General features: G+C 51.1%; 1 protein-coding gene across 9 annotated transcripts in view; it reads right to left on the bottom strand.

The window, feature by feature from the left end:
* Positions 1-21,098, bottom strand: part of nid2a (nidogen 2a (osteonidogen)) — a 277,646-nt gene that overhangs the window by 172,420 nt on the left and 84,128 nt on the right. For 8 of the 9 annotated variants that reach the window (XM_072489757.1, XM_072489756.1, XM_072489755.1 and 5 more), the window contains exons 12-13: positions 14,631-14,876; positions 3,050-3,289 (exon numbers count right to left, since the gene is read on the bottom strand). The exons of the other annotated variant lie outside the window; for it this stretch is intronic. In XM_072489757.1, the coding sequence (XP_072345858.1) occupies positions 3,050-3,289; positions 14,631-14,876 (486 nt within the window). The remainder of the gene's footprint in view (positions 1-3,049; positions 3,290-14,630; positions 14,877-21,098) is intronic. 9 annotated transcript variants of the gene reach the window in all.

Genomic DNA, 21,098 nt, shown 5'->3' with positions numbered 1-21,098 from the left:
CTGGAGGAGCCTTTAGAGTTTATTTTTATTAATTTAGAGTACCCAATTCATTTTTTCCAATTAAGGGGCAATTTAGCGTGGCCAATCCACCTACCCTGCACATCTTTGGGTTGTGGGGGCGAAACCCACGCAAACACGGGGAGAGTGTGCAAACTCCACACGGACAGTGACCCAGAGCCGGGATCGAACCTGGGACCACAGCGGCGTGAGGCAGCAGTGCTAACTACTGTGCCACCGTGCTGCCCTGGAGCCTTTAGAGTTGAGAGAGGTAATGGAAAGCATAAGAAGGATGAAGTCGGGAAGACCCTGGGGCCGGATGGTTACCGGGCGGAGTTCTAGAAGGAGTTTGCGGCGGAGTTGGCACCACATTTATTGGAGACGTTTAGCGAGGCACTGAAGAAGTGGGAGCTGCCGGATACACTGACACAGACGACGATCACGCTAATATCAAAGAAAGGGAAGGACCCACTAGGGTGTGGGTCATACAGGCCCATATCACTGTTGATTATAGATGCGAGAGTGTTGGCAAAGTTAGTGGCGAGGAGGATGGAAGGATGCGTTTCGGGGGTGGTTGCTGAGGACCAAACGGGTTTCGAGAAGGGCAGCAACTTTCTAGTAATATTTGTGAGTGCTAACTGTGATTATGACCCCGAAGGTGGGTACCGGAGATGGTATCAATGGACAGGGAGAAGGCTTTCAACCGGGTGAAGTGGCTGTACCTGTTCAAGGTCCTGGGACGGTTTGGGTTTGTGGCATGAGTACGTCTGCTGTATGTGGCCCCAGTGGCGAGTGTACGGACAAACGAGAGGAATTCGCAGTTTCGAGTTGCACAGGGGAACAAGACGGGGTGTCCACTGACACCGTTGTCGTTTGCGCTGGCGATAGAACCCTTGGTGGTGGCCCTTAGGGGGTCAGCAGAGTGGCAGCGTATTACAAGGGGGAGTAGGGAGCACCGGGTGTCGCTGTATGCAGACGACCTGCTGCTGTTTGTATCCGACCCATTGGAGAGTATGAGGAGAATTATGGGCTAATTAGAGAGGCTTGGGGCCTTCTCGGGTTACAACTTGAATGTGGCAAAAAGTGAGGTGTTTCTGATGAATGAGGCGGGTCGGGGAGCCAATTTGGGGGCATTGCCATTTACGGTAGCCAGCATAGGTTCAGGTGTCTGGGGGTCGAAGTGACGGGGGAATGGGCGACGATGCACAAATGGAACTTAACAAAGTTGGTGGAGGAGGTAAAGGAGGACTTTAGGAGAAGGGATACGTTACACTTGACACTGGCGGGGAGGGTCCAGGTGATGAAAATGAACGACCTGTCAAGATTCCTATTAGTTTTCCAGACTCTCCTAATCTTCATTTTTTTTTCGGAAGTTGGGTGCAGTCATTTTAGAGTTTGCATGGGTGGGGAAGGTACCCATGGAATTAGGGTGAAGGGGGCATTGCTACAGAGGCAGAGGCTGAAAGGAGGTTGATGTTACCGAATCTTGTGCACTATTATTGGGCGACGAATGTGGAGAAAGTGAGGCTGTGATGGGAGGGAAAAGGGGTTAGAATGGAGGGGGAGTCCTATAGAGGGTCCAGCCTGGGGCCATGGTGGTGACGGTGCTACCAGTGGCACCGAGGAGATATACTGAGGCCCTGTCGTACAGTCCACAATAAAGGTGTGGAACCAGCTGAGGAGACATTTTAGGATGGAGGGGATGTCCGTGCTTACACCGCTGAGTGAGAACCATAGGTTCAAGCTGGGGGAGTTGAATGGCATGTTTAGGAGGTGGAGAGAGGTGGGGTTGGTGAGGGCGAGGGATCTATACGTGGAGGAGAGGTTTGCAAGTTTGGAAGAGCTGCGGGAGAAGGTGGAGCTCCTGAAGGGAAGCAAATTCAGGTATATGCAAGTGAGGAACTTTGCACGGAAGGGATGGAGAGGGTTTCCCAAGCTGTCGAAATATGCCTTATTGGAGCGACTGCAGCTTCCAGACGTGGAAGGGGAGGGTAGGATTGGGGAAATATGCAAGAGGCTGGGGAGCAGGGGGGAAGGGGGGGGGGGGGGGGTGAGTGTAAGTGGTGAGGATCAAGGAGAAATGGGAAGAGGAGTTGGTGGGGGGGGGGGGGGGGAAGATAGGTTGGGGAGTGTGGAGTGAGGTAAATTCGACCTCCTCGTGTGTGAGGATGAGTTTGATACAGTTTAACGTGGTACACAGGGTGTGCATGACACGGGCGAGGATGAGTGGGTTCTTCCAGGGGGTGGCAGATGAGTGTGAGAAGTGTGGGCGAGGACCAGCGAATCACGCGTCACGTGTTTTGGGGGTGTGAGAAGTTGGAGAGGTACTGGGAGGGGCAGTTCGGGACGGTAGCAAAAATTGTAGGGGTAGAGGCTGTGCCGGAGCCTATGGCAGCGATTTTTGAGGTATCGGAAATGCCGGAGGGGCGGAAGGCCAATGTGGTGGCCTTCGCCTCTCTAGTTGCCCGACGAAGGATTTTGCTGGAATGGCGGCCGACAATGCCGCCGAGGTTGGCGGCCTGGCTAGGGGACCTGTCAGACTTCCTCCAGCTGGAGAAGATTAAGTTTGAATTGAGGGGATCAGTGGAGGGCTTTGAGAAAGTGGGGAATGTTCACAACCATATTTGAGGAATAATTTGTCGCCGGGGTGTGGGGGAAAAACATGTACAAACTGAGAACCATGTGATGTGGAGAATGTTCTCCGAATTATTTATGTTTTTGTACTTTTGAATATGTTTGGAATAAAATACATTAAAAAAAAAAGAAGAGGATGATGGGGAAAGGTGGGGTGAATAATTAGGAAGGATAATCCAATATTTTGGAGGTATATAAATGTTGTTAGGTGTTTTCACCCGGTTATACATACAACCCTATGCCAATCACTAACTTGATTCAAAATTGGCTCTTTCTATAACAAGCAGATTCTATGAATTACATATGGTCCATAAACCAAATTTCAGGTTAGGTTTTACTTAAACAAATTGAAGTCTCTTTGAACTCCTCAGTTTCCCTGCAATAGAGATCATTTTCCTTCATTAAAACACTGACTGACCTGGCTGTCCACACTGTGGTTGACCAGTTCCAGGTGGTGTCCTAGTCCCAGGAATTTCTTGTCCGTTTTCATTCACACACCAGCAATGGCCTGTACTGCCATGACATTGCAGAGGCCTGAAGTTCCCTTCTTCATCACACTCAGGGATATGGACTCCAATAAGAGGTTCACGCAGGTTCAGTTCCGCTCGCAGTCTCTCTCGGTGCTGTTCACAGGCAGTCTTCGGACGTTCAATGTGTTCTAATCAAATGAAAAGAGATGGATTTTGTAACAATTACAAAATGAGATTCAAGCACACCGACTGAATGAAGATTATAAACAGATTTTTTTATTCCACGGACATCAAATCATCATAAACATTAATGTAAAAGCTTAAATGTTGGAATAAAGTATTTGTAATGGATATTCATGGCTGATGAACCAGATCCACCTTGGTTCCATCATGAGCTTAACTCCTGTGGCGAGATTCTCCGTCCTGGGACACCTGGAATGTGTTCCCCTTCCTGGAAGGAGAGCAGCTGTGACTTTCATCTGGTTCCCACAGATCCATTAGCTGCAAGCCATTCATAACTTTCTAGTAGTGGTCTGTGATTGACAGCTTCTACAAACCATCTGCAGTTTGAGCCATTCATCTCCCTTCATGATTCAGTGGCTTAAGTGGTGAAATCCCAATGTTTGTAAATATTGACCACATCAAAGAGAGGTAGAAATTACAGAGTGATAGGAATGGACACAGGGTGTTGCAAGGTAAGTGTTACAGCTGCAATTCTTCTCAATGGCCTTGACTGGACTGCTCTCTAACTTCCAGAGGGGTCTCAATACTGAGGGGTGGGTGTGTAGACCACTTGTAATTCAGCTCCACTGGGAGAACATAGGGCTGGATTCTCCGCACCACGACGCCGAAATCGGAGCCGGCACGGGGCGGAGAATCGGCTTTCCCACACGGAATCGCGACCGGTTCCCTGATTCTGTGGGCACCAAAAGGCGGCATGCTCACTGCCTAGGACCTACCTGGGGCCATTGCCAGAGGCCCGCAAAGCCATTCACCGCTCCCGACCAGCCGAAGTCCCGGCAGCATGGATCTAATGTGGCCCAGCCAGTCGGGATACTCGCGTGGCGGCTGCGGACTCAGTCCGCGGCCACCCTAGTCAGGGACGGGCCGATCGGAGGGTAGGGGGGCCTTATAGGCTGCCAGTAAACGTCTGTGCGGGCTTTGAGGGTTGGGCACACGGCCGATCGGGAGGTTTATCTTTGGGGTCCAGCTCCGTGGTCCGAGGCTGCCACCATGCGCTTACGCAGCCTCCAACCCGGAGGTGCGGGGGCAAAAGCTGCTAGATCTACACCGGGTCCCTGCTAGCCCCTGTAGGGCAAGGAGTATGTGGCCCTTTTAAGCCAGTTTTTCTGGCGTCAAACTCCAGTTTTGACGCCGGTGTGGGGACACAGACCCAATAACGGAGAATCCAGCCCAAAGTCTCCCAAACGGAGAATCCTGACCTCTAATCAACTGGATAGCAGAGTTTAATTGGTGGAGCTCCTGTTGCTAACTTTCTGTGGCCACATCAACCCAATAACCTTGCAACCTAGACACAATGGACTCTCCCTCTTCTTGTGGCCTCTCAAATTCAGGGATGCTGTCCAGTGTAATCTGCAAGTTTCTGCAACTGTTTGCCCTATCTGCTGCCACTTCCCCGTGCTCCAGCCATCACTAGAGGCTTCGATCTGCCCTATTTGTGGCCTGTGTGACTCATCAGCTTCAACCTCCGCTCCTTAGTGCTGTCCCGCTGTTCACTCCAGGCTTTGGGGCTTCCTGCTCCTCCAGCCTATGCTCCGACCCCCCGGCCAATTGAGGGCATCTTTTCTAATCTTGAGGGGGACCCACAGGGCCGACCAGGTTTCCTGACCAGCATCCTCCCGAGCCAACGACTTCCCCGAATTCCGGCTCTTCTCTGAAGCTGGAAGTCGGAACACAGGTCCGGCTCACCTCCGCCACAAGACATATATGAAGGCTGTCACCAGTCTGACTATTGGAATGAAAACACCTCTTAAGCCGATTACTTTCATACTCGATAAACTGTTTAATCTTCGCCTGAAATTCCTTCCATTTTGGTAAGTGTAGGGATACAGCTGCACACACCAAAATTCAGATTTTCAACCAATGTTATACAGTTTTTTAATGAATTTAAAGTGCCCAATTATTTTTGTTTCCAATTCAGGGACAATTTAGTGTGGCCAATCCACCTAACCTGCACATCTTTGGGTTGTGGGGGTGAAACCCACGCAGACATGGGGAGAATGCAAACTCCACACGGACAGTGACCCGGGGCCAGGATCGAACCTGGGACCTCAGCGCCATGAGGCAGCATTGCCACTGCGCCACCATGCCTTATCAATTAGATTTCTGAGGATTTCTTTACTTTTAACCCTTCATTCTTATCGGTTTGTTCATTGCTCTAATTCTGCATCTTAGATACAAGATGTGGGGGCATCTTTCTGAAAGAGAAAGGCGGAATAAACGATCAATTCATTTGTGGTGATCGAGGAAGTCAGAGAATCAGCAATAGAAAAGAGTAAGCGGTTGAAATGAAGACTCTTTGGGGTTAGCTAACAGAAGGGAAGATGGGAGGAGTGGGGGAAATAATCAGGAAGGATAATCAGGCTTTTTAGATGCAAATGAATGGGGTCAGATCTTTTGTCGCAGCCGTGCTCACAGCACAATGCCAAACAATAGTGGAAGGCTAGTCATTATCACAGGAGATCAGCTAGTTCAGGGTAATCACTTTTTATCAATGACACATGGGTGTTTCTCCAGGCTCCAAGAGAGACTTGTTTTAAAAAACATGAAGACTCTTCGAAATCTTCAGTTTTTGCCACAACACTGATCATTTTAATTAAAATACGGACTGACCTGGCAGTCCAGAATGTGGTTGACTGGTTCCAGGTGCAGTCCGAGTACCAGGAATTTCCCGTCCCCTTTCATCCAAGCACCAGCAGTGGCCTGTACCGCAGTGGCATTGCTGAGGCCTGAAATTCCCTTCTTCATTACATTCAGGGAAAAGGATTCCAAGAAGAGGGATTAACTCGGACTGCAGTCTCTCGCGGTGCTGTTCAAAAACAGTCTTTGGATGTTCATCGTCTTGCCTCTCCAACATAGGCGCAGCCCCTCCATCCATCAGGTGGACATGTGCGATAACTTTCAGCCATGGGTTTTTATTTCTTCTCCTTGTAGGAGAAATGAAGACAGGATACCAGGGACAGCCGGTATCACCTCCATTCTGACAACAGGAGGAGGAAGAGGCGCTGGAGATTAGTGAGGCCTTGATCTGCCTGGCTGTCAGTGATAGAGAAGTTGGGGCCTACTAGCAACCTCATGACAGAACATGGCATTCAACACTCAGTAATGCTGACTTGATGTCAACAGCAACTGAAATATGATCATGTGCATAATGATTCTGACCTAGACAGTGCTTACTCATGCACGCTCTTTATTTCCTGCAGTGTCTTCATGCACCATCAGGCAATGATCAAGGTCATCCATGAAAATGCTGACTTCTCAAAGAAGCTCAAACTGAGGGTGAACTGTCACAGAACTTATAGACATTATATACCAACTCAGATTCTCACACTAGTGGGAAAGGTAAACGATGGTGACTCAAGCTTCACAAGCCAGAAAGAGAAGATGGTGAGATCATAGACAGCAGTGGAGAGTCTGCACTGGGGGCCCAGCTAAACTGGATGTGGATCGTGCACCCCAGGAGCTGCCAATGAACAAGATACCTGTTGAGCAGCAACAGAGATGTATGGTGTACTGGTAGACATTCTGGGCGGAATTCTCCCCCCCCTACGCCGGGTGGGAGAATCGCTGGGGCGCCTCGCGAGTCCCGCCATGCTGCCCCGGCACCCGCACGCGATTCTCCCACCACCCCGAAACTGGCGCGGTGAAAGTCATGGCTGGCCGCTGGGAGAATCGCCGCTCGCCGTTTGTAACGGGCGAGTGGCGATTCTCCGGCCCGGAAGGGCCGAGCGGCCTGCCCAACACGACGGCTTCCCGCTGGTGCCGTCCACACCTGATCGCTGCCGGTGGGAACAGCGCGGGAATGCTGGGAGGGCGGCCTGTGGGGGGGGGGGGGGGGGGCAGCCTCAAAAGGGGTCTGGCCCACGTTCACTGCCCACCGATTGGCGGACCGGCCTCTCTGAAGGAAGACCTCCTTTCCTCCGCTGCCCCGCAAGATCCATCCGACCGACATCTTCTTGCGGGGCGGCCTCGGGGAGGACGGCAACCGCGCATGCGCGGGTTAGCACCGGCCAACCCGTGCATGCGCGGTTGACGTCATTTACCCGGCGCCGCTTTTACGCGGCACCAAGGCCCGGCGCGCGCAAATGACGCGACGCTGCTACTAGCCCCCCGGGGGCGGAAGAATAGGGGGCTGGGAGCAGGCTCCGATGCGGTTTTCACTCCGGCGTCAGGACTTAGTCTCCCGATGGGAGAATTGCGCCCTTTAGGTGCACTTACATGAGTGCAGAGAGGAAAAGAATCTGTCTGAATCATGGGTGCAATAATGTTGCAGGTCCTTCCAATTATGTCTTTGTGATGAATGTAGGAAATTGTTATAAATTATATTTAACATAGTCCCATAGCCAGTGTGTTTAGCTGCGTGTTTCCCAGCGCTCCCAGTGCCGAGAAACACAATTCTATCAAACATCACTCAGATTAGATCGGGGCCCACAGCCGGGAATGCAAGGCCGAGGCCGCATGTAGCCCCGATTTCAGCACTGAGGAGCTCTGCTTCCCGGAATTCTTCAGTGTAGCGAGAGATCAGGACGCCATTTTTAAATGACTTTCCGATCTATGGAACTCTCGTCGCGACCCCCGAACCTCCCCAAACCCCAACTCACTATGAGGGGGTCCCCGGGCCACACCACACCCCTTCCCCAACACCCGCGCAGGGCACCCCTAGCCCGCTCGCCTCCACGCAAAAATGCCAGCTCGGCACCTTGTTTGAAAGAAAATTGTAAAACAAGTCTTTTATGGAGTGGAGCTTGGGAAACCCCAATGTGACAATCATCTGGGGGATTGTGAGAGAAATCAACAGAAGATCGGTTGACTGGGATTTGCCATATGGTTCAGAGTGGCATGCTATTTTTGAAAATGGTAGGCACTTTTGTGAAGCTATAGAGGGGGATTAAAGGAGTATTCTTTTCATGTTCAATAAATGTTTTTTTCTTGTTGTTAAACAATTAGGGGGCCTGTGACTACATTGCTCCACATTTTCTATAAAAAGTAAAAGTTATGGGGCGGGATTCTCCTAGTCTGACGCCAAAATGGTGATCGCGATTGACCGGAGAATGGATTTCCATGCCGAAATCGGGCCCGGCTCTGGTTCGATGCCGGACCGCCATGCTCCGGCCCCTCCAAACGGGCGTCATCGTGACAAGCGACACGCGCCGTTGCCGCATCATCAGCCAGCCCATTCGCGATGCTCCGCCCCCGATGTGCCGGTTTCCCGACGGCGCGGGCCACGTGTGGTCCCAACAGTGCGGGAACCCGGCGTGATGACTGCGGACTGTGTCCAGCGCCGCCACACTTGGCCGGGATCTGTTCAGCTGCTTCTGCTAGGGCTGGGGGGACTGGAGGGAGGTGGCCAGGAGGTGGGCTGTGGGGTCGCAGTTGGCGAGTTTGGGTCGCGCACGGCTGCCTCCATGTTGTACGGTGCAACCGGTGTAGGTCGTCAGCCGTGCGCATGCGCGGCCTGGGAACCGGCCATTCTCCGATCGTTTTCGCGCGGGCGGCGGGAGTTTCAGTTGGCGCCAGTGCCAGCCCCTCACCCGTACCGGAATTGGTGAGGGTTTCATGCTGATTTTTAGGTCGTGAAAGACCACACATACTCCCTGGGCGTCAGCACTTAGTCTCCCAAACGGAGAATTTAGCCCATGGTCGTTTGAGCCAAGGTTCCATTCTTGGATCTTACCGGCTAGTTATACAGAATGATAGAATTTACAGTGCAGGAGGCCATTCGGCCCATCGAGTCGGCACCGGCCCTTGGAAAGAGCACCGTACCTAAGCCCACACCTCCACCCTATCCCCATAACCCAATAACCCCATTTAACCTTTTTGGACACGAAGGACAATTTAGAATGGCCAATCAACCTAACCTGCACATCTTTGGACTGTGGGAGGAAACCGGAGCACCCGGAGGAAACCCACGCAGACATGGGGAGAACGTGGAGACTCCGCACAGACAGTGACCCAAGCCAGGAATCGAACCTGGGACTCTGGAGCTGTGAAGCAACTGTGCTAACCACTGTGCTACCGTGCCCCCCAACTCGCATTATAACAGTATTATGCACCATAGGTGAGTCTGCACCATCCTTCACCTCCTTGTCTTTCTCTCCCTCCTCCATTCTTCTCAAAGAGGATCTTTTCTTTGTGCCTTGCTCCTCCTGCATTGCCATACCCATTGCTGGGCAATTTTGTACAGAGCCCAACATTCCACAATCATTCTGAAGCCTCGGTTGGGCGCCAAGGTGTCTGAAATACATCTTCAGCATGCCAATAGCTTGCTCGATGTCACATCTATTGGTCATCTAACTGTCATTATAAAGATCCTGGGTCATTCTTCATGTGTCTAGTGGTGTCATCAGCCATATTTTAAGTTGGTAATCCTTTTCTCTGGGCAGCCATCTAGTATCTCTGCTTCCAAGTGCGAAGCTACCCGAGAGGGTGGCCTGCCACTGGACACATGTATTATAGCAGCTCTCCAGGAATCCTGCAAAAGAAATCCAGCATAAAGATCTTTTTTCACACCAACTGCATATTGGAGTGGAAGCTCTTGCAGCTGACAAACTCTCCTGCGTGATCTGGAGCTGACTTAAATTGCTTCATGTGTGCAGTCAATGGTGCCATGTACTCTTGAATGACCAGCAAAAGATGCAAAACTGAGTGGTCATTCACTCTGACTGGCATTATCATAGGCATAGTTGGCATAATTGGAGATCCTGGCACACAAGCCCTTCACCACCTGAGGTCTGCATTTGTGTGTCAGCTGCGGTGAGATCCTGCACACTTGGCAGGATCCACCCGAGGTGGTGATTTTGACAGCCAATGATATAGCGTGGTCACCAGGTCTTATTCCAGCAGCTTGAAAATGTCTTCCACCTCCTGATAAAACACCCTGAACCTGCTGAGACACTGGTGCCCAGATATGTAGAAGAAGCCAATCTTCTCCCTGTAGACCATGTGTGTTGGTTATGACCTCCTGTGGGCTGCACGTGCCTGCTCATCCCCTTCCTCCTGTAGGTCTGCAAGCAGCAGTATAATGTAAGCATTGCAAGTCGAACCACCGTGATGATCCGATAACTCAGTGTTCCAAAGTACTTCAACCTCCCAAGTTTAGATGGCATTTCCGAAACATGTAAACCAATATCTCAGCATAAGTACAGTGATCAAACTCTTGCCCAGAAGCTGATAAGAAAAAGCTGGGAGTACTGAATTTCTAGGCATATTTCCTTAAATTGACTTCAGTCTCCTCAATTGTTCTTGTTTTCGCTATGCTTTCACTGGCAAGATCCTAAGTAACCCACGGTCTGAAGGTTATCGCACGTCCATGTTACTAATTGAGTGATTGATAGATCTGAAGTGGCAACCACCTTCTCTGGGGTGCACATGCAGCCTGATGGGCTCCAGTGAAATGTGGAAGTCAGTGAATTGGAGCCAGCCTCCCAATACACTGTCAATTTCGCCAGCGTTCACCCACTCCAAAATGTGGTCCCCTGCATTAAACTTAATCTTATGTCAAATGACTATATAACAGCAAAAATGTAACAAGTGCAGCAAATAGCTATTGTAGATTTTGGCGTACAAGTCAACATCCCTCCAAAAATGGGGGGGGGGGGGGGGGCGGGCCCAACTTATACACAGTGAGTATAAAAGTGAATTGCTGGCATGGGTATAGGTGGCCGCCATTTTAAAATGCCATTGATATCTGACACAGAGTGGGTGCGTCTTAAACTCCCATGCACTCTCACAGTACAACCCTTATTGCCTGCTTGATTCTGTGATGAATGTAGGAATTTCAGAAAAATTGTATTATACGTGTTTGGTTGAAAGCCTGGGTTAGAGTGTGTTTGATTGCTGAAGTCATGTTTTAAAAGAATCTTAGTTTGAAATACAACATAGTTTCTAGGAGACAGAGCTGCAATTAACCATCATAAAAATCTTGGGTTAATGCAATTTGGTTTGGATTAAGGGGATTCCATGGGGAGTTAGTGTTCAGCTTGGTGAGATGATGTCATTGTTGGGTGGAGTTAAGACATCAAGCTTTTTAAGAAAGCATTTTCAGTTCAGTTCTGAACTGAATGAAGCTGTGTGCACAAGTAAGGCAATTCTGATCTCACCGGAAGTTCGTTAAAAGAGATTAACAGTATTTAAAGCAGTGCAGACTTATCTGACAAGGGGAGCTGAAAAAAGCCAGTTTAAACATGCAGCCAGAAGTTTTGACAGGAGTCAGATCTTTTCTGTAAAGCAGTGTCAAGAGATGCTAGTGAGATAGTAAATTGAGAGCCAAGATGGTTATTTTCTTGTTGTTTAAGAAGGAGTAAAGATAGCAAGTAAGGGCATTGTATTCACTGTGTTGTGTAGTATTGTTTAAGGGGTGACTGTCAGCTATTTTCGGGTGCGATGTTAAAGATTTTAATACTGTGTTAGTAATAAAGTTTGTTTTAATATACTATACCCCATGACCATCATTATTGAGTCTAGCTTTATATTTCAGATTTTATGAATTGAATAGAAATTCCATCAGCTGCTGTGGTGGGATTTGGGCCCATGTCCCCCGAGCATTAACCTGGGCCTCTGGATTACTAATCCAGTTACATTACTAGTTTGCACCATTTTGTTGTCCTCATCCCCCCCCCCCTCCACCCCCCGCCAAGATAATGAGGATGAAAATAAACAATGGTGACAACAAGCGATGAAGATTACATCACTAAATTATTTATTTTTGATTTTGAAATCTTACTTCAGTTACCTTATCACAGAATGGTTGCAGCACAGGAGGCCAGTGTCTGTGCTGACTCTCGGAAGGAGCAATTCACCTGGCACCCTTCCTGCCTTTTCCCTGCAGCCCCTTAACATTTTCCTTTTCAGACAATGATCCAATTCCTAGGCAGCACGGTGGTGCAGTGGGTTAGCCCTGCTGCTTCACGGCGCCAGGTCCCAGGTTCGATCCCGGCTCTGGGTCACTGTCCGTGTGGAGTTTGCACATTCTCCCCGTGTTTGCGTGGGTTTCGCCCCCACAACCCAAAGATGTGCAGACTAGGTGGATTGGCCACGCTAAATTGCCCCTTAATTGGAAAAAATTAATTGGGCACTCTAAAAATGTTTTAAATTTTTTTTTAAATGATCCAATTCCCTTTTGAAAACTTCAATTGACCCAGCCTCCATCACACTCTCAGGTAGTGCATTCCAGATCCTAACCACTTGTGGCTTGAACCTTTTGTTTCACATGGCACCATTTCTTCTTTTGCCAATTATCTGAAATCTTTGCCCTCTTGTTCTCGATCCTTCCAATGGGAAAAGTGTTTCCCTCCCTAGTCTCTCCAGATCCCTCATGATTTTGAATACCTCTATCAAATCTCTTCTCAACCTTCTCTGCTCCAAGGAAAACAGTTCCACCTTCTCCAATCCATCCACATAACTGAAGTTCCTCTACCCTGGAACCATTCTCCTGAACTGTCCCCCCCCACCCCCGCACACATTCTTTCTAATGCCGTTAGATCCTCCCTTAGGTGTAATGCCCCACAACTGGATGCAATACTCATGGAGGCTGAACCAGAGTTTTGTACAAATTTAACATTACTTTCTTGCTGCTGTACTCCATGCCTTTAATGATAAAGCTGTAATGCTGTATGCTTTACTATCTGCTCTCAACCTGTCCTGCTTCCTTCAATGATTAATATACCTTTACACCCAGGTACCTCTACTCCTGCACATCCTGTAGAATTGTACCCTTTATTTTAGACCATATGATAAAGGAGCAGAGTTAGGCCATTCGGCCCAATCGAGTCTGCTCCACCATTCGATCATGGCTTTCTACAATGCAGAGGAAGGCCTTTTGGCCCATTGAGCCTGCACCAACCCTTCAAAAGAGCAACCTACCTCAGGGACCATTGACTTGCTTCCCCTGCAGCTGGACCTGCTTTGCATCAAACTCAAAGGTCTCATTCCTCACTGTTGATCTGCTAAGTATGGTGCAGCTGCCTCCCTTGAACAGACAGGACACGATCACTTCAACAACCCACCCGTCCTGTAGGCCAAAGCCTTCAGGCACCTCTGCCCCCACTGTCTCTAAATGCACCAGTGCCCTGTTGTGCTGGCTCTTGAGGACCTGAGCACATGCCCCAGCCCCTTGCCAGCTCAACTGCAGTGCTTTTTGAGGACCTAGGCACCACACTCTCCACCTCTGCCTAATGCATTCCACTACCTTCCACTGGTAACGTCCCCTGTGCTGGTGAGTTAGACAAAGATAAAAGATTGAACGATTTCACCTGGTGGATGCCATCTTTATGCTGTCAGGAGCAGTAAGCGTGTGTTTCCCCTGTGTTAGCGACTGAATCTTGAAGGTAGGGCTTTATCTGGTGTACCTCTCAATGAAAAAGTATTCATGATCGGCAAATAAATGGTAAATGCTGGCCGCTCCACTGCGGACGTGCCTCCCACCTTATCTCCTGAACCGAACCCAATATTGGGAAACCGAGAAAATGACATTCCCACCTAATGAAGTCCCACCCATCACATTTCCCATTCTTACCAGTCTCATTAAATACTACTCATACTGCTGTAAAAAATTCTCCTGAGCATACTTGAGCCTCTCTGCCCTTTTTGCTACTACTAAGCCAGTCTATATTTGGATATCAGTCTCCTGATATTCTCTTTTACATTGTAACCCTCTACTCTAACCTGCCTTGTTCATTGCATCTGTTTCTGAATCACAGAGCTGAATTCTCCAGCCCTTCCCGTCAGTGGCATCTTCCGGTCAACCCTCGACGGGGTTCCCTGGAAGCAGTACGGGCATGAAATGTACATGGCCGCAGGGTTCGGCAGGGCCGGGAGAACCCTTCCGTAGCTGATGGTGTGCTGCTTCCGCTGCGGGGAAATCCACCGTGGGAGAATTTCACCCCGAGAGTGAAGGCCTGAATAAATTGAAAGTAATTTGTTGAGAAACAGGAAATAGGAGAAGTGGCAGTGGAATAGGGCGATCAGTTGAAACGAATGATGCAAGGAGAATTCACAGCAGAAATCCTGCCAGGAAGGCAGTACAGAGGAGCTTAACTGAAGACAGTCCAATCTACTGGATGCGAATATAAAATCATCAGAGCTTCTGTCCCAATCATGCCTAAGTTCAAAGTCAATCGATGTTTCTTACAGGAAATAACAGATCCCAAATTGGCTGCAACTATGATGATCAGCTTCTATGGATTATACCTGAATACTTCCAAGCTTCCAGTTAAAAGAAATGAAAGTTTCTTTGCACTCCTAATTTTTCTACAACATCAGTCATTTTACTTAATTAAAATACTGACTGACCTGGCAGCCTGCACTGTGGCTGATTGGTTCCAGGCTGTGTCCTGGTCCCCGGAATTTCTTGCCCATTTTCATACACACACCAGCAGTGGCCTGAGCTGCTGTGACATTGCAGAGGCCTGAAGTTTCCATCTTCATCACACTCCGGGATATGGACTCCAACGAAAGCTAGAGATCCACGCAGGCTCAGCTCTGTTTGCAGTCTCTCTCGGTGCTGTTCACAGGCAGTCTTTGGACGTTCAATGGGTTCTAAATGGGCAGACAGAAACTGGTTATGAAATATGAAACTGGGTCACGTAATGTCTCTCCCTGAACAATACATGCTGTCATCCATCCGTTTATAGAGTGTAATGATATGCAGACACGTAACCAATGGGTCATCAGAACAGGATACAACCAATGAGTAATCAGAACACCCAGCGGTGGCATCACCACAAGAGGGCACCACGCAACCACTATAAAAAGGACAAGGCACACAGGCCCTGCCCCTTCCACCAGCAGAAACCTAGAGAGCAAGACGTGTGTGGTTAGCAGCACCGTCACACCATAGCACGTGGTCTAGAGCAAGTTCATATAGTTAGCAGAGTGTACTGTGTTACTAGAGTCAGATTAGTAGAGTGTTGAACTCATTTAGGAGCTTTGTTAATCGCTCAATAAATACGTTCAACTTACCTCAAGGTCTGGAGTATCCTTCAGCAACACCTACACCAAGTAGCGGCTTATGTTACTCAAAGTAACATAACAACACAGAGTACACACAAACTCTATATGTGTTTCACACGAGGTGATTAAACTGTCGCCTCAAAATTATCCAAATTCTATCAACAGCAACAACTTCTATTTATATTAATGGCCTTCAATATAACAAAACATCCCAAGGTGTTTCATAGAACATAGAACATAGAAAATACAGCACAGAACAGGCCCTTCGGCCCACGATGTTGTGCCGAACCTTTGTCCTAGATTAATCATAGATTATCATTGAATTTACACAAGAACATTATAAAACAAGTTATGAAATTGAGTCACAGAAGGCCACATTAGGTCAGATGAGCAATAGCTTGGTCACAGAGGTAGATTTGAAGAAGTGCCCTGAAGGAGGAAAGTGAGGTAGAGAGTGGGAATTCTGGAGCTTACCACTTCGACAACCAACGGCATAGCCATCCACGGTGGAGCAATTCAAATTGGAAAAGGCACAAGAGGCCAGATTTGGAGAACAGGGGCGTCATTCTCCGACCCCCCGCCGGGTCGGAGAATGGCCGTTGGCCGCCGTGAATCCCGCCCCCGCCCCCGCCGAAGTCTCCGGTACCGGAGATTGGGCGGGGGCGGGAATCGGGTCGCGCCGGTTGGCGGGACCCCCCGCTGGATTCTCCGGCCCGGATGGGCCGAAGTCCCGCCCAGGAATTGCCTGTCCCGCCGGCGTAAATCAAACCTGGTATTTACCGGCGGGACCAGCGGCGTGGGCGGGCTCCGGGGTCCTGGGGGGGGGGGGGCACGGGGCGATCTGACCCCGGGGGGTGCCCCCACGGTGGCCTGGCCCGCGATCGGGGCCCACCGATCCGCGGGCGGGCCTGTGCCGTAGGGGCACTCTTTCCCTTCCGCCTCCGCTACGGCCTCCACCATGGCGGAGGCGGAAGAGACTCTCCCCATTGCGCATGCGCGGGAAACTGACAGCAGCCGCTGACGCTCCCACGCATGCGCCGGGAAACTGACAGCGGCCGCTGACGCTCCCGCGCATGCGCCGCATTTCCGCGCCAGCTGGCGGGGCAACAAACGCCATTTCCGCCAGCTGGCGGGGCGGAAATCCCTCCAGCGCCGGCCTAGCCCCTCAATGTTGGGGCTCGGCCCCCAAAGATGCGGAGCTTTTAACTCTCAGGGTTAAACTCCATCTGCCATTTCTCAGCGCAGTTCTGCATCCTATCTATGTCTCTTTGCAGCCGACAACGGCCCTCCTCACTATCCACAACTTCACTAATCTTCGTATCGTCTGCAAATTCACTGACCCACCCTTCAACTCCCTCATCCAAGCCATTAATGAAAATCACAAACAGCAAAGGACCCAGAACTGATCCCTGCGGTAAGCCACTGGTATCTGGGATCCAGGCTGAATATTTGCCATCCACCACCACACTCTGACTTCTTTTTATTAAAAATATATTTATTAAAGTTTTTAAACACAATTTTTCTCCCTTACAAACAATAACCCCCCCCACCTAACAAAAAAAAAGAAACGAGAAATCGCGCGGAGCAAGATATATACATGCCAAAATAGTATATTTACAGAGCTTTGTACACTGGCTCTCTCCCGTACGTGCCAGTTTCCCCGACTCTTCATGTTATCTCTTGCTCATCCAACCCCCCAGGCAGCTCCCCCTCCCCGCCCCCCCAGGTTGCTGCTGCTGCTGCCCGACCCTCCTCTAACGCTCCGCGAGATAGTCGAGGAACGGTTGCCACCGCCTGTAGAACCCCTGCGCAGACCCTCTCAAGGCGAACTTAACCCTCTCCAACTTTATGAACCCAGCCATATCGTTTATCCAGGCCTCCAGGCTGGGGGGCTTCGCCTCCTTCCACATTAGCAAGATCCTTCGCCGGGCTACTAGGGACGCAAAGGCCAGAATGCCGGCCTCTTTCACCTCCTGCACTCCCGGTTCGTCCACTACTCCGAATATTGCTAGCCCCCAGCTTGGCTTGACCCGGACTTTCGCCACCTGAGATATTGCTCCCGCCACTGCTCTCCAGAACCCCTCCAGTGCCGGGCATGACCAAAACATATGGACATGGTTTGCCAGGCTCCCTGAGCACCTTCCACATCTGTCCTCTACCCCAAAGAACCTGCTCAACCTCGCCCCCGTCAGGTGAGCTCTGTGAACCACCTTAAATTGTATCAGGCTGAGCCTGGCACACGAGGAGGAGGAATTAACCCTACCCAAAGACCTTCCTCGATCTCCTCCCCCAGCTCCTCCTCCCATTTACCCTTCAACTCTTCTACCAGCGCTTCCCCTTCTTCTTTCATCTCCTGGTGTATTTCCGACACCTTGCCCTCCCCGACCCATACACCCGAGATCACCCTATCTTGAACTTCTTGTGCCGGGAGCAATGGGAATTCCCTCACCTGTCGCCTTACAAAAGCCCTCAAACGTTCCGTCAATGAACAGGTCCCCCATTCTTCTGATCCCCGCCCGATGCCAGCTCTGGAACCCCCCGTCCATCTTCCCCGGGACAAACCGATGGTTACCCCTGATCGGGGACCACACCGATGCTCCCATTGCACCCCTGTGCCGTCTCCACTGGCCCCAGATCCTTACCGTTGCCGCCACCACCGGGCTCATGGTATACTTTGTCGGCGAGAGCGGCAGCGGTGCCGTCACCAACTCCCCCAGACTCGTTCCTTTGCAGGACGCCATCTCCATCCTCTTCCATGCCGCCCCCTCTCCCTCCATAACCCACTTGCGGATCATCGACACATTTGCTGCCCAGTAGTAGCTCTCCAGGTTTGGCAGCGCCAACCCTCCTCAGTCCCTACTGCGTTCCAGGAACCCTCTCCTTACCCTCGGGGTCTTATTCGGCCACACAAACCCCATAATACTCCTGCCTACTCTCTTAAAAAAGGCCTTAGTGATCACGATGGGAAGGCACTGAAACACAAACAAAATCCTCGGAAGGACCACCATTTTGACCGATTGCACTCTACCTGCCAGCGAGAGCGGTAGCATGTCCCATCTTTGAAAATCCTCCTCCATTTGCTCCACCAACCTCGTCAGATTCAGTTTATGTAGGGCCCCCCAACTCCTGGCTATCTGGATCCCCAGATACCGAAAGCTCCCTTCCACCCTCCTCAGCGGTAGGTCCCCTATCCCTCTTTCTTGGTCGCCCGCCTGTACTACACAAAGCTCACTCTTCCCTACATTGAGCTTATAGCCCGAGAACTCCCCAAACTCCCTTAGAGTCTGCATGACCTCCACCATCCCCTCCATTGGATCTGCCACGTACAGCAACAGGTCATCTGCATATAGCTACACCCAATGCTCTTCTCCCCCTCGGATCACCCCCCTCCATTTATTAGACTCCCTCAATGACATGGCCAATGGTTCGATCGCCAATGCAAACAACAGGGGGGACAGGGGGCACCCCTGCCTCGTCCCTCGGTACAGCCGAAAGTACTCCGACAGCCGGTTCGTCACTACACTCGCCACCGGTGCTCTGTAAAGGAGCTTAACCCAACTGATAAACCCTCCCCCGAACCCAAACCTACGCAGCACCTCCCAGAGGTACTCCCACTCTACTCGGTCAAAGGCCTTCTCCGCGTCCATAGCTGCCACTATCTCCGCTTCTCCCTCCACCGATGTCATCATTATCACGTTTAACAGCCGCCGCACATTGGTGTTTAGCTGCCTACCCTTTACAAATCCTGTCTGGTCCTCGTGGATCACCCCCGGGACACAGTCCTCGATCCTCGTGGCCAGCACTTTTGCCAGCAACTTTGCATCCACATTAAGGAGCGAGATCGGCCTGTACGATCCACATTGCAGTGGGTCCTTGTCCCGCTTTAGGATCAAAGAAATTGTCGCTTCCGACATTGTCGGAGGTAGGGTCCCCTCCTCTCTTGCCTCATTAAAGGTCCTCAGTAGTAGCGGGGCCAACAGGTCTGCGTACTTCCTGTAGAACTCCACCGGGAACCCGTCCGGCCCCGGGGCCTTCCCCGCCTGCATGCTCCCCAAATCCTTGCTCAGCTCCTCCAACCCAATTGGTGCCCCCAGACCAGCCACTTCTTGCTCCTCCACCCTCGGGAATCTCAGCTGGTCTAGGAATCGTCTCATACCCTCTTCCCCCATTGGGGGCTGGGATCTGTACAGCTCTTCATAGAAGGCCTTAAATACATCGTTTATTTTCGTCGCACTCCGAACCGTGGCTCCCCTTCCATCTTTGACTCCCCCTATTTCCCTCGCTGCCATCCTTTTACGGAGCTGGTGTGCCAGCATCCGACTAGCCTTTTCCCCATACTTGTAGGTTGCCCCCTGCGCTTTCCTCCACTGTGTCTCCGCCTTCATTGTGGTCAACAGGTCAAACTCCGTCTGGAGCCGTCATCTTTCCCCAAGTAATCTTTCCTCCGGGGCCTCTGCGTATCTCCTGTCCACTCTCAAAATCTCCCCCACTAACCTCTCCCTTTCCATACCCTCTGTCTTCTCCCTGTGAGCCCTAATGGAGATTAGCTCTCCCCTGACCACCGCCTTCAACGCCTCCCATACCACCCCTACCCGTTGTCGTTGGCCTCCAAGTACCTTTCGATACACCCTCTCACCTTCCCACACACCACCTCGTCCGCCAGCAGTCCCACATCCAGCCGCCACAGCGGGCGTTGGTCCCTCTCCTCTCACAGCTCCAGTTCCACCCAGTGCGGGGCATGGACCGAAACGGCTATAGCCGAATACTCCGTCCCCTCCACCCTCGGGATGAGCGCCCTGCCCAGAACAAAAAAAATCTATCCGGGAGTAGGCTTTGTGTACATGGGAAAAGAAAGAAAATTCCTTGGCCTGCGGCCTTGCAAACCGCCATGGGTCCACTCCCCCCATCTGATCCATAAACCCCCTAAGTACCTTGGCCGCCACCGGCCTCTTTCCAGTCCTTGATTTGGAGCGGTCCAGTGCTGGGTCCAACACTGTATTGAAGTCCCCTCCCATTATCAGGCCACCTTTCTCCAGGTCCGGAATGCGCCCCAACATGCGCTTCATGAATCCTGCATCATCCCAGTTTGGGGCGTATACGTTTACCAACACCACCCACGTCCCCTGCAGCCTACCGCTCACTATCACATATCGCCCTCCATTGTCCACCTCAATAGTCTTGGCCTCAAATGACACCTGCTTTCCCACTAATATTGCCACCCCTCTATTCTTTGCGTCCAGTCACGAGTGGAATACCTGTCCTACCCATCCCTTTCTTAACCTGACCTGGTCCGCCACCTTCAGGTGTGTCTCTTGGAGCATTGCCACGTCTGCCTTCAGTCCCTTTAGGTGCGGGAACACGCGAGCCCTCTTCACCGGCCCATTCAGCCCCCTCACGTTCCACGTTATCAGCCGGATTGGAGGGGCTCTCACAACCTCTCTCTCTCTCTCTCTCCCCCGCCTCCTCCCCGGCGCCGACTAGCCATCTCCTTTTCTGGGCCAGTCCCGTGTCCACGCCTCCCTCACCCTCCAGTCCCCCAGACGGGGGACCCCCGTCCCGACCACCTCTTCTATATCCCATTCTCTTTTGGCCAGTGCAGCAGCAACCCTTTCCCTCCCCCCCCCCCCTTCCCTCTCCCCCGCTAGACCCCTGTCTAGCTTTTTTGGTCCCCCCATGTCACTCCCGTAAGTCAGCTGACACCTGCTATCCCATTGACCTCCCTGTGTGGGAGTTCCCCCTCCCACCTTTCTTCCCGCTTGCGGGAAAAACCAAACCCCGCGCTTTCCAAAGCCCGCTCCGCCCCCTCTG

Source organism: Scyliorhinus torazame, chromosome 2, assembly GCF_047496885.1.
Source record: "Scyliorhinus torazame isolate Kashiwa2021f chromosome 2, sScyTor2.1, whole genome shotgun sequence".
In the NCBI taxonomy this organism is placed as follows: Eukaryota; Metazoa; Chordata; class Chondrichthyes; order Carcharhiniformes; family Scyliorhinidae; genus Scyliorhinus; species Scyliorhinus torazame.
The sequence above is the reverse complement of the archived record's forward strand: the minus strand, read 5'-3'. Positions and strand labels throughout refer to the sequence as shown.